The sequence below is a fragment of the Borostomias antarcticus genome (genome assembly GCF_949987555.1).
Source record: "Borostomias antarcticus genome assembly, chromosome: 8".
Lineage (NCBI taxonomy): Eukaryota > Metazoa > Chordata > Actinopteri > Stomiiformes > Stomiidae > Borostomias > Borostomias antarcticus.
This window is the reverse complement of record NC_140241.1, coordinates 5,588,446-5,601,373: the sequence shown is the minus strand read 5'-3', so window position 1 is coordinate 5,601,373 and position 12,928 is coordinate 5,588,446. Positions and strand designations below refer to the sequence as shown.

Sequence of the window (12,928 nt, the reverse complement as noted above, 5' to 3'; positions counted from 1 at the left end):
GGCACACTTGTGCCCGCACTGGCGGAAAAATATGTTTTAATCTTATGATTAGATTGTCTTTGTGTTTAAATGATGGGTTACTCGTCTCCATTTGTCAAAGCAACTTGTTTCCATATAGAGCAAAGCAGATACTATAAGAATCACAATACTAGTCATACAGTATTTATTGTAGACTAGTCAGTCTGATAATGGTGATATTTTAATAATAACTGGGATTATAGGAGTCAGTGATTGAATTCACTAAGGGGAATTATATCTGAAAATTAATCCATACAACAATTTAAAGAGACAGAAAAATCCAACTTTTATAAAACTATAGAACTAATTATCTCTACTATTTTGCCAATAACATCTAACCATTCTTCTTCCCTTAAATCTCTTATAGTCCAATTTCTAATGGTGAAGTGAAACTTGCAATAGAGAAAATATTTTCCTAAATTGTTGTCTTTGATAGTGGGCAAAACTGCACAATTTATGTGCATAAGATGCGCCTGCTCTTGTTCACAAGATTTATGCAGGCAAGTATTCATACCAGTCTACATTAGTAATGTACAACACTTCTTAAATTAATTAGTTCAATTAGCCTATTGACTTTGGTAATTTTACATGCTCATCAAATCACATGGGTAACCTTGATTGTCCTTATGAAAAAGATTGATGCCCACAACTATTTGTCATTTCAGTGTTCAATGACTTGTTCAACATAACCAAACAGTTTAACAATGAAAATGACAGGATATTATAGCCAGAGTATTTTACCATCCTCTTACATGCAAGGACATGACTATGGAATGTATTATTGATTAGATGAAGACACAAAAGCCTTTTCACAGACATTGATCTGATCTAATGCTAACTGCTTTAAGTTTTACTGCTTGTACAGTACCATACATCCAGTTTTACATAGACTTTATCAATGCGGGACCAAGTTAACTCAATGGTAGATACTGTATGAAGAGGACTGTCAGTGTTGCAAGCAGCTGCAGGGGCGTCTCTGTAGTTGTTGTGAGTTTACACTTCGCGGAGACGTGGCGATTGACAGTGATTGAGGGTTGGCTCTCGTGGGCCTCTTTGTCTTGTGTGTAGGCCCGGGATGAAGGGTTCACGGAACACACGGCATTGTCTCAGAGAGCCATGTTCCCCGCCTCAGGGCTCGCTGTGATCCCACCTTGAACCTGTGCTGTGGAAGGCCGGGGGAGCAGGGGACTGGAGTTGCGGTGCAAGTTTGTGCTTGCCGTAACCCCGTCCGCCCCCCATCCCGACTCCCTTTCCTCCCCATGCTGTTTGAATTGTAATATGCAGTCTACCTGGAGTTCCTCCCTGCTTCCTCTTGAAATCCAACTCTGGCCCCTAATCCTACCCCCCCCCCCCCCCCCCTCTCTCTCACATCGGGACCTAGTTAATGTAAAGTGTAACCAAATTTCCTTTGCTAAACTAAAACATCTATATCAAATGAGAGCCAAGTGCCCCATTGAAGGAAAGGGCGTTGAGCACTGTCGATTTAGAGGGCTAAAAGCAATTGGACCATTCATTCAGGCTTACATGGGGCCCATGTTTTAACGTCTTTGGTTTGAATTTCCTTTTGGACGTGTTGAGTTGATGTGTTTTTGGTGGAAAGAAATCGTCCATTGTCTTTTATGTCATAGTGAGTATGGATAACATGTGATGTGTGGAAATACTGTTATAATTGGTTTGCTTTGTTTTGACACTTGGAGGTGAATTTAATCAGACTATATAGTATGTAGTAGTATAGAACATGGTGGACAGGAGGACGCTGATTAGAGTGATGGTGTCATTGTGAACTCTTCTAAATAATCAGGTGAAGTAAATAATCGTACGTGATATTCCCTGGAAGGAAGGTTTTACTACAGCTGGATGCTGAATACATAAGCAACTTACAAAATAAATATGAGTGTGTTTCAAGAGGCTCATTGGATTATCCTGCATGTCATGCGCGCTGCAGAGTACAGTCTATGATCAGCACTCATTCCAGCATCCTCCGTGCTGTTTTTCATGCTCGGAGATGGAGGAGCTTTTGTTGTGTTGAAACAGACCAGGTGAGGGAGGCCTGCTGGGAGCGGGCCCCGGCCTTCATGGCCCTCTGACAGAGGGACCCTGTCCAGACCACTCCGAGCAGGCCCTGCCGCAGACGTAGAGCTTGTAGGAAAACAACCCTGGTTTAGCATAACACAATATTTGAATGTTTTGACTGTGCTAGAGGAAGCAGTCTGCACTTTAAAAAAATGACACACGCAAATTATGTATGAAGGTATTCATACTTAAGGCGTCATGTGTGGCCTTGCTTTAATTTTTTTTATTCACCTATTAAAGATGGTAAAATGAGATATTCACAAAAGGGTCGTGGTAATATAGCTTCTACTGATTTGACCATTTTGCCTTGAAGAGCATCTCAGAGGCCCTGGTGGAAGGACCGGTCACAGGGAGCGAGGTCCCAGCCGTCTGTATTACCCATCAAGTCCCTCGAGTTCCATCGTCACTGGAAACAGCGGTCCCACTCGCTGGGATCATGTGTTGTGCGATGTCCACGTTCCCCGTGCCCCTTGGCCACTCAGGGTGCCGGTCGGACGGATCCATCCGAGATCTTTTGTAAAGGGTGAAAGCATGGAAAAAAGGGACCGATTTGGATCATACTACGTGTCAACAACTCCCGACTGGAGCTCGAGGATGGCCCGAATGGAAAACAGAACCGTTTGCATTCCATCTCATTGTCCTCATTTAGCACAGGGGTACAATGTCACGCTGTAGAACAGGCTCTCATCCTACATTATCATGATGATGACGATGATGCCGAGTAGGATTTACTGTTATTTATGGACGCCTAATGGAACCGCTGCATGGGGAACAGATTTTCACAGCCGTTCTGCGCTCAGTCCACTGCTAGCAGAACCCCGCGGTGTCGGGCTTGACCAGTGGCTGTAGTGACCTCTGCGCTGGGAGGACGTAGAGGGTGTTGCGTGCCACGCTAACGGGGATAATTGACACTGTGGTGCCAGTGGTCAGTGATATCCCTCCTCATAGAGACACTGGCAGTCCGACACCCGAGGGTCAGTAATCCCCAGTGTCATGAGGAGCCGGCCAGGCCTTGCCTCCCAGCCCTAACAGATCTAACCCTTGATGTCATTTCCTCCATTTTTAAACACCTGACTGCAGACCACTGCAGGGAGGGAATACTATATGTTTATCCCTGAAAATAACCATAAGCATTTAGCTATTTTCAGGCACAGCGTCAATGCTTCATCCTGAATGACACAATGAGAGGCATGTCTTCGTCCGTGCGTGCGCCGGGGGGAGAGAGAGCATTCATTTCTCCTTCTTCTTTCCTTTCCTTTTTGTTTGTAGTTTTATGAGGAGCCGGCTGGAGTGATGAACTCAGAGCAGGAAAGGCCGTTCATGTGCAGCGCCCCTGGCTGTTCTCAGGTGAGTGTGTGTGTGTGTGTGTGTGTGTGTGTTTGTGTTTGCCTGTAACATGAAGAGTAGGATGTTGAGGAGGCCTGGGGAGTAGCTGCTCCCTTGCACATTAGGAGAAACAGAATAGCTCCGACTGGAGTGAAACACTAGCTTTAAATAAAGGTGCTTTTTTGCTGCAGGTATTAAAATGCTACTAGGAAATGGTTATGAAATCAAAAGGAAGCCTGTCACACTTTTGCGGCACACAAAGGACACACAGTGGCTGTGAAAAATGATAAAATTTGCATTGTAGTATTTTGGTTTAAGGCTTTAAGCAAAGGCACAGATTCTATTGAAGTTATAATAATGGACTGAGCATAAAACGTTCACAAACAATATAAACACCCTCATGACTTCCTTTTGTGAGAAATAGCACATGGGGTATACACCCAGAAAGTTCTGGACCTTCCGTAACGGTCTGTATGTTAGAGAGAGCTAAGCCGTGCTGTTCTGTCCCTCACAACGACTCCAGCGCTTCCCCACCGAGGACCATCTGATGATCCACCGGCACAAGCATGAGATGACCCTGAAGTTCCCCTCCATAAAGAACGACAACATGCTATCAGGTGAGGAACGTCACCTCAACGACACGGCGGCGTTACAACCCCCCCCCCCCCCCGCCCCCAGCTGACGGTGTGTTGAACCCTCAAGAAGAGCAGGGAACGTAGTGTCTCTCCCAGGGCTCGTACAGTCACAGACGGATTATGAAATAATGGGCCCCTGGGCACAGACACGTAAAGGGCCCCCCCACCCATTTCATTTATAGATTTTTTTTAATTTTCCCAATAAGACGGCGTCCAATTTGCAGATGATTTGAGAAAACTCACAATAAAAGCATAAAACTCCATGTTATTTTAGAAAACTCACAATAAAAGCAGCTTTACCCAGCTCGGTTTTGACTCGAGGGGCCTCAACTCTGTGTGGAGGACCTGCTTTTTGTATTTCTCCCCAAAACAGTTGAAGGGCCCATATTGCATGGAGTACTCAGCCCCTCTAAATTACTATAGATAAACACTCACTTAAAAACTACAGGTATCATTATGGTTTCCTTCTTGTGACGTCTTCAAAGTGAATGTTTAGGCTATTGCTTCAGTTTTTCAGCAGAATTTTTGATGCTCTGTTATTAAATGAATGACTAAGCCTTTTGACTATGTGACAAGAAATGCAAAGGGCCCCGTGAGCTCTTGGGCCCCTGGGCCTGGGCCCGGCAGGCCCGTTCAGTATTACATCTTTGCGTACAGTCGCTCCCCTGCGCTTCCAGAGGCATATGCAGCCACACTCGGGCTATCATACCACAGCACTGTCCATCGTCAAAGAGGTTTATGAGGTATCTTTACCAAAGCTATTTAGAGTCATGTAAATTATACGGCATGTCATGCTGCTTGGCCACCCTTGAGGCAGCCCCCTTGTACGCCTTTGTCGAGCCCCCCCACCCACCTCTCTGTGTAGGTGCAGTGTGTGTGTGGAAGTGCACGGCACGCCTTAGCTTAATCCGTAACCTGCACCCTGTCTTTAAAATCCGCTGAGCTCAGCAGGACAGGGAGACACTGATGTATGTCGAGTGAAATGAACATGAGCCCCCAACCCCCCCCCCACCGAGTTAAGATAAATGTTTTGTCAAAGATAACATTTCTCTTCCCAGCTGCTTTGTGCTGCCGGCTTCCTCTCATGCTCGGATCGCTCATTAGTCTTGCTCTGACAGAGGAGCGGGAAGGAGTGGGCGGAGCCATGCCGAGGGAGGGGACGGGGGTGTGGCTCAGGTGACATATTGATCTACAGTTCAAAAGAAGCGTCAGATTTATAGGCTGTGTACAGCACCTGTAAGTGTCACCCCCCCAAGGCCGGGGCCGTAACTCCTGGCCCCTCGGGGGCCCACGCCGTGCTCCGGCGGTGGCAGTGGGCCGGTGCGTGCGCGGCGCTGCTCCGAGATTGAGTCTTCTTGTATTATTTACGCTCTGCGGACAGCGGGATCGGGTTTCTAGGCCGAGTCTCCTTATTCCTCCCTGTATGAGTTACAGCTCCGGACATTTCTCTCACCGAGACCTTGGACCCTCAGGCTTTAGAGAGTCAATGTTCGTCAAGTCACATCACCGAAGTCCCTTTTGGGGTTAACATAACTCCAACATGTCACCCAGAGAGGCTTAAACTGTCTGCCCTTTACTTTGTTGATATGTAACACTGAAGCAGCTTACCTCGTTTGTTTTTAAGGTGAGGTCTGTTCCTAACATCCACATTGAGCGTGTCATCATATTGTGGTGAAAACTGAGATTGAACTCCAGTTATTTTATTAGTAGAGTCAAGCTCTCAACCTCCCAGCGGGGAAAACGACACTGGGTTTGGTCAAAACTGTATTTTGGGTGCACAGGTCACGATGAAAGTTTGGAGTCAATCCCCAGTCTAGCCAGAATGGATAAACAGGACGGGAAGTATGCTTTTAGCCTTTCAAGCGGACTTGATCCTTAAGTCACCCTGGACCGTCTGAAACCCGATCCGTGTGGTACCCCCTGAACTCGGGCTGAATAACCGGCTTGACTGACCTGAACAAATGAGTCCCCCTCTGTAGGTGGTATCTGGACTTTGTTAACTGAAATGGCGCTGGGAGGGTAAAACCTATGTCTGCCATTATGACAACAATGCTTCCCTTAGCATTACTAAACGTCTACCGGCGTGGCGCATGGTGTTGAGCACACACACTCAATATTCGTCAACCTCAAATTTGCATTTGACCGCTTGTGGGCCACAATCCCATTTGATTTAGATTTTGTCTGGCGATGTGAAATTGAACTGATCCGTGTTCCTTGTTGTTCCAGACCAGACACCGACGCCAACGCGCTTCCTGAAGAACTGTGAGGAGGTGGGCCTGTTCAGCGAGCTGGACTGCTCCATCGAGCAGGAGTTCCGCAAGGCCCAGGAGGAGGAGGACAACAAACAGGTAGAGTAGTATACAGTAGAGTAACGCACAGTACAGTAGAGTAACGCACAGTACAATAGAGTACAGTAGAGTAACGCACAGTTCAGTAGAGTTGCGCACAGTACAGTAGAGTACAGTAGAGTAAAGCACAATACAGTAGAGTAAAGTAGAATAACGCACAGTTCAGTAGAGTAACACACAGTACAGTAGAGTACAGTAGAGTAAAGCACAATACCGTAGAGTAATGTACAGTACAGTAGAGTACAGTAAAATAACGCACAGTTCAGTAGAGTAGCGCACAGTACAGTAGAGTACAGTAAAATAACGCACAGTTCAGTAGAGTAGCGCACAGTACAATATAGTACAGTAGAGTAACGCACAGTACAGTAGAGTAACGCACAGTACAGTAGAGTAAAGTAGAATAACACACAGTACAGTAGAGTAACGCACAGTACAGTACAGTACAGTAGAATAACGCACAGTTCAGTAGAGTAACGCACAGTACAGTAGAGTACAGTAGAACAACACACAGTTCAGTAGAGTAACGCACAGTACAGTAGAGTACAGTAGAATAACGCACAGTTCAGTAGAGTAACGCACAGTACAGTAGAGTACAGTAGAGTAACGCACAGTACAGTAGAGTAACGTACAGTGCAGTGGAGTACAGTGGAGCAGCCTAGAGTGAGGCAGGCAGGAGAAACCTCGGGTGAACCCACAGCTGTTCCTGCTCCAGGCAGGTCAGACAGGTGCGTTGTGGGAAGTCTCTCTTCGTCTAGCGCCGTTATCAGTCCTTCCCCCATCCACCACACACACACCTCAGCGGCCCGGAACAAGCAGGGCAGGTAAACACAGAGCCACACACACTTCTCGTTGGCCTAATTGGCACAGAGCAGGTATGCACACATAAACAAAGCTCTGGTGAACAGCCAGCCCCGACGCTCAACCATCAATCTCCTTTATTAAAACTGGGGAGGTGCAATTCCATTTGGTCTCTTCCTTCGTCCGTCCCACGTGCTGGATTTTCCTAGGATGGCAATTGAATGTTCACGCCCCTGACTTATTTCATTGGTCGTGTGTCACTGTTGTTGTGACGGTCGAGTTTAGGCAACAAAAAGCGATTGGTTGAGGTAAGTGACACGGGACAAATGAAATTAGTTCGGACGTGAACATTCCATCGGCATCCTAGGGGGAAAAAAAAAACATGCGTCTCACACGCTGTGATTCAGCCCGGTGATAATCAGTCATCCTGTTGACAGGGAGGGTCAGGTTGGCTGACAGACAGGTGGAGAGCCCTGACCTCTCGCAGGTGCGGAGAGAGCAGGAGATCAGGTTCTCCACCTGTACTTCAAACGGCTCCACGGTCATCTCCCAGGAGGCAGATAGAGGGAGTCGTGTTTCTCCCGCGCTCGGAGATAAGCCTCAGGTAAACAGCCGTCCACGGCCGCGGTCAGACAGGGCCGTGCCAGACGGTCGATCACGTATGCGTCTGACCGTCCGAGCCTCCCTTGGCCTCAGCAGGGCCTCATAACAGGGAGTTGTGATCGAGAGGTGATCATTTAGGTATCAACGGTTTCTTTACTCGGTACCTCAGGGCTTCTCATAGTCACACGGCTCGTCTGCCCACCACAAGTCAGACTGCTTATCTCATGTCTGGAGCGCCACGGCGTCCTGTATCCCCTGTATCTGCAGCTCAGCTGACGTCTGGGTGGTTTGGCTCCCGAGGGCTGTCTGCGCTCAGGTCAGGCGCGTCTCGCCCCCCCCACCACTCCCCCCCCTCCCCTCCCCCCCACCCCAACCCGGGTTGGGAAGCCGAGCTAAGTCAGCAGGCGGCGGGCGAGTCGGAGCAGGACCGAGCAGCGGCGTGTGGGGAACGGGGATAAGGAGCAGGGGGGGGGGGTTTGGGAGCTCCGAGAAGTGGCGTTCTCACATCAGCGGCGGACTCCGTCGCAGCCTACGGAGAGGATCGGGGGGCCGCCGCCGTCGTCTCGCCTGACCAGACCTATCGCTCAGCGCTCGAGAAAGGTCTGGCTGGACTCTACCATCCGGGAATAAGGGCGGAGGGGGGGTGGGGGGATAAACGAGGCGTTTCTTTACATTTACACTAACCATACTCGTCTTGGACGTTGTGGTTGCTAGGTTGTTGTTGTTTCGCGTAGTGAAGGGGACTTCACGGTAACAGGAAGGTAGAGGAGAAGTCTGGATTGAATCTGATCGGCGACGGGAGAATCTCCCGTCGACGCCGATTGTGCCCGACGACGTGTTCCGTCGCCTCTGATTGGGCAGTGATAAACGAATGACAAGGCTTATCCCCAAAACCTACATCCGTTGAGTCAGACTAGAGCTACCATGGCACATATCTCTAGCAGGGTCAGTGCACCGACGTGCAACTACACTGTAGCAAAGATACAGCAGCTGTGCATGTTGAAGTGCCGTTCGTGTTCCCATAGCCCTTCAAAGACCAGTCATAGGTTCTAGTTGAAAAGGTGAGTTAAGGATATTTAGTGGATATTAGAATGGAAAGAATGACAGTATTCATGTGTATTATTTTACTAGTCTGATCAGTACCGTCTGTTCTGGTCTATAAGTAGCATGTTATGCAAATTATCTCCAGTGGCCCGTGTCCGTGTGTGAGACCAGCCAAATGAGTGAAGTGGAGGATATATATGTTTATTTAACAAGTTATTTTAAATTCAAGCCGCCATACCCATGGCACGGACAAAATAAACACTTTCCTGCTGGACAAATAACAGTGTGAAAACCAGGCCCTCATTAGGGTTAACACTCCCCACTCCGACACACACACACACACACACATACAGCACAGACTGTGAAAAGACAGTCATGAGACCACAGTTTACACCAGCACTCCATCACATACTCAGGCTTGTGGTATGTATCTGAACCGTGTTTAGAGTGCTCAAAACTCAAATGTAGGCTCAAAATTCACCTCAAGGCAAACAGCGTAACACCTTTACAAAGTGATTGACAAGTAAAAAAAAAAAAACACTAAAAAAAACGTGTGACTGCTAGCTGGCCAGTTATTTTTGAAACTCGACATTCAAAAAGCAAACGATATTAGATGTAATTGGCGCAGTGGGCCAGTGGGCTCTTAACAGTGTGTCCTCATCAGGTGGTCCTTTGTCTCCGTCCCAGAACGTCTCCCTGCATGGCCAGGGTCAGCACCAGCAGTCCCACGCGCGGATGACCAACCACGACAGCAGCATCGTCATCCAGCAGGCCCTGCCCTCGCCCCAGTCCAGCTCCGTCATCACCCAGGCACCCTCCACCAACAGACAGATAGGGTGAGTGCTGCTCCACGCAGCCTGGACGGACACACACACACACACACACGCACGCACGCACACACACACACACACACACACACACACACACACACACACACACACACACACACACACACACACACACACACACACACACAGTAACTAACAGGCTGTCTCCCAGCAAGATACTGTACACTCAATCAGGTACGACTGCTGGCTGGCTCCAGTCCCATCTCCTTGACTACTCGTATAAGCAGTGTGTGTGTGTGCGTGTGTGTGTGTGCGTTCCACAGCATTAGTAAGAGTAAGCCCAGCATAGTCTGGTTGCGTGAGTTGCTTTCATGTCGTCGGTAGACAGGAGAACCAGCAGCTTCAAGGCTGTTGTCTGACAGGACAATGACACTAAGAGTGTGTCCCCTCAGCCGAGCGGCGCGGTACGTTGAGGGCCATAGGCAGGGACCACTCCCATTGTCCCGGTGTGCCAGTTGTCCCCCTGTAGTCTCTGAGGTAATGTCAGTGTTGTGTTACATTTGGAGCAGTGTGTGTATGTGTGTGTGTGTGTGTGTGTGTGCGTGCGTGTTTGTGTGTGGGACCGGCGATTCATGTTTGCTGTTAGCTCAGTATTGTCCCACAGCAGAGCATGTCAAGGGGGTCCCAGGGGACAGGATGAGGTCATCTCTGATCTGATGCCTCGGCCATTTTTGTACAGCGGTTTAACGTTTCATACTCTAAAATAATCCTTCTCACCGTAGGGGAGGAAGAGATAACCACCGTACTGCAGTTTCATATCTACTGCCATTTCAGTGCGGATGTAACCTCAGATAATCCCTCAGATAATCCATCCATCTACAAATGTTTTTAACAAGTTGGCCCTAATTAAATCAACTGTTTTGTCCAGAGGAGGTGTGAATTCAAACGCAGATATCTGCAAAATGATATTGGCTGAGCGGTTTTTGTACTCTGTGTCTGGTTTAAAAAATAAATAAAAATGGTGGTTTTATTGCGGAGATTTACTGCTTTGTGTTGGTCATGGTCTGTTCATGCCTCGTTAGAGCGTTGTACACCGGGACCTGTGGTGTAGCGAGATGGGTGTGTCTCACCATGATGATGTCGTAACCCCCCCAGACCCCAGTGGGGATATCAGCTTTTTGGGGCTAACGCCTCCTTGGTTGCGCAAACGCTTCCCTCCACTGACCTGTCTCCTGTTTTGTTCTCTCATTTTGTCTCGGAGTGTTAGAAACATAATCACCATCAAAAACACACACACACGCACACGCACACACACACACACACACACACACTTTGATGTGTATTCAGGGAGGAGAGCTCTTACTTACAAGAGGACTTCTTTGCCTTCATCTACGGTGTCTAGTGTTTCTGAGTGTACTGCTGTCTCCAAGTGTACCGTGTGGCATTCAGGCTTCTGCTCGAACAGGACTACGCAGGGTCGAGGGTTCCATGTCGAGCCAGACTTATGTTACTGTAAACCAGAAGTGTAGCTGGCATCGTGTTGAGGCGGCCCGGTGTTGAGCCAGTGCTGTGGTGAGCCGGTCAGTCCCGAGTAGACTTACAGCTGGAAGGTAGCTAGTGAATATTGGATGTGAGGCCTGGCTATCAGTAAGCCTGACTGACACGACCATGGGCCCTTTGTCCAAGACACGGATGGAATTTCATCCACCTGGAGGAGCAGCAATCACAGCCAGTAAGAGAGACATCTCTGTGCCTACCTACCTCACCCGGGTCTACCTGTCATGACGACTCCTCGACTTCGGCTGAGGCTCGCCCCACAGTCAAAACCCCCACTGCAGAGTCGTCCACTCTGCCATGGTTTTAGCCTAATTGTTTTATAATCAGCTGAATTACGACATGTGGTCGCAGCCTAACCTCAACGACAGTATGATATAAAGCCTGCTTATTGTATTTGAATAGCGCAGCTCGGGCCTGGCTTTGGCCCCTGCTCTTGGCACAAGCGCTGTGGTCGTCTGGGCCTGTTGTTTGTATGGTTGTCAGTGCGATGTCAATGGAAACACAATGCAGCTGTTTCGACGCTAATTATAGTAAACAGCGGAGCATTATTCGACTGACAAGACGCCTGTTACTTTTGTTGTTTTGAACATAACATGCTATGGCATGGGCGCTCAGTCTGCTGCGACGGAGGATAGGGATGGCAGAGAGAGGCGGAGCCTCTGAGGGCCGACCCGACCACCGTGGGAGAGAGGCGGAGCCTCTGAGGGATGACCCGACCACCGTGGGAGAGAGGGGGGGGGGGTGCTGCCCTGACCCCACAGGGCAGAGGCACTTGTTTACCACCAGGACCATGGAATCACACTAGTAGGAAAGCGCTCTCTCTTTCTCTCTCTCTCTCTCTCTGGGCGCACTGATTCACACGAGACAGCGGCGCGCTGGAAACGTTCGCATCAGCGGGAATGCGACGTTCGGAAACCCCTCCGCTGCAGGAGCAGCACTTCCACAGGAAGCCATTAGGGCCAACTAGCGGCTTTGAGCATGGAGACTCTCCACGGGAACTTCCTTCCCACACACCCCCACCAGCGCACAGGCCAGGTCAAAGGTCATCGGTCGATCACAAAACAACAAGGTACGGAAGGTCAATATGGCGTCCATGATCTCTCTGTTGTACCAATCTCGTCTGCTGTATATTGGAGTATATAAAAAAAAGGAGTATATTAAAAAAGCATATAAAAAACATACTTTTATATTCATTTTACTGTTATTTTTCAGAGCAGGTTATTGAGACTGCCAAAGCATTCCGAGAAAGATGACTCAGTCCTACCCCCCCTGATAGGGTCCACATTAATGTTGTTGTTGCCGAGACCTGTAGAGTTGTAAACCTGGGCGCTTCGCTCCGTTCGCCGCACCCCCTCGTCAAAGCAACGAAGAGAAATCACCGAGCCACTGCCGAGTGAGTCTAATCCAGGAAGGATCTGTTTCCAGGGTCCTCGGCTCCGCCGAGCGCGAGGCAGAGAGCGTCCAATGAATTAGGATAACAAGTCGTTTTCATTGCTCCACAATGTTTACTAAAGAGCTTTGAGGCTTGGAATCAATTAAGATTGGCTTTCCTCAACTCCATTTGCTTTAGGGTTGAGCTGGGGCCTGCAGCTGATGAAACCTGAGGCTCTCTCTCTCTCCCTCTCTCTCTTCTCTCTCTCCATCTCGCTCTCTACTCTCTCTCTTTCTGTCTCCTCGATCTTTCCCTCTCTGCTTTGAGAGAGTCCCTGAACAAGGCCCGTAGGGAGCAGCCGTGACA

General features: G+C 48.7%; 1 protein-coding gene across 2 annotated transcripts in view; it reads left to right on the top strand.

Annotated features, from left to right (window-relative positions):
- Positions 1-3,366: 3,366 nt before the first annotated feature.
- The window catches only part of creb5b (cAMP responsive element binding protein 5b), a gene marked incomplete at both ends in the record, with an annotated part of 39,892 nt that continues 30,330 nt past the window's right edge, over positions 3,367-12,928 (top strand). The window contains 4 exons of one of the 2 annotated variants that reach the window (XM_084442744.1): positions 3,367-3,438; positions 3,941-4,034; positions 6,279-6,400; positions 9,533-9,681. In XM_084442744.1, the coding sequence (XP_084298870.1) occupies positions 3,385-3,438; positions 3,941-4,034; positions 6,279-6,400; positions 9,533-9,681 (419 nt within the window). Of the gene's footprint in view, positions 3,443-3,908; positions 4,035-6,278; positions 6,401-9,532; positions 9,682-12,928 lie in introns of both variants that reach the window. The other variant, XM_084442743.1, reaches the window with a different exon arrangement.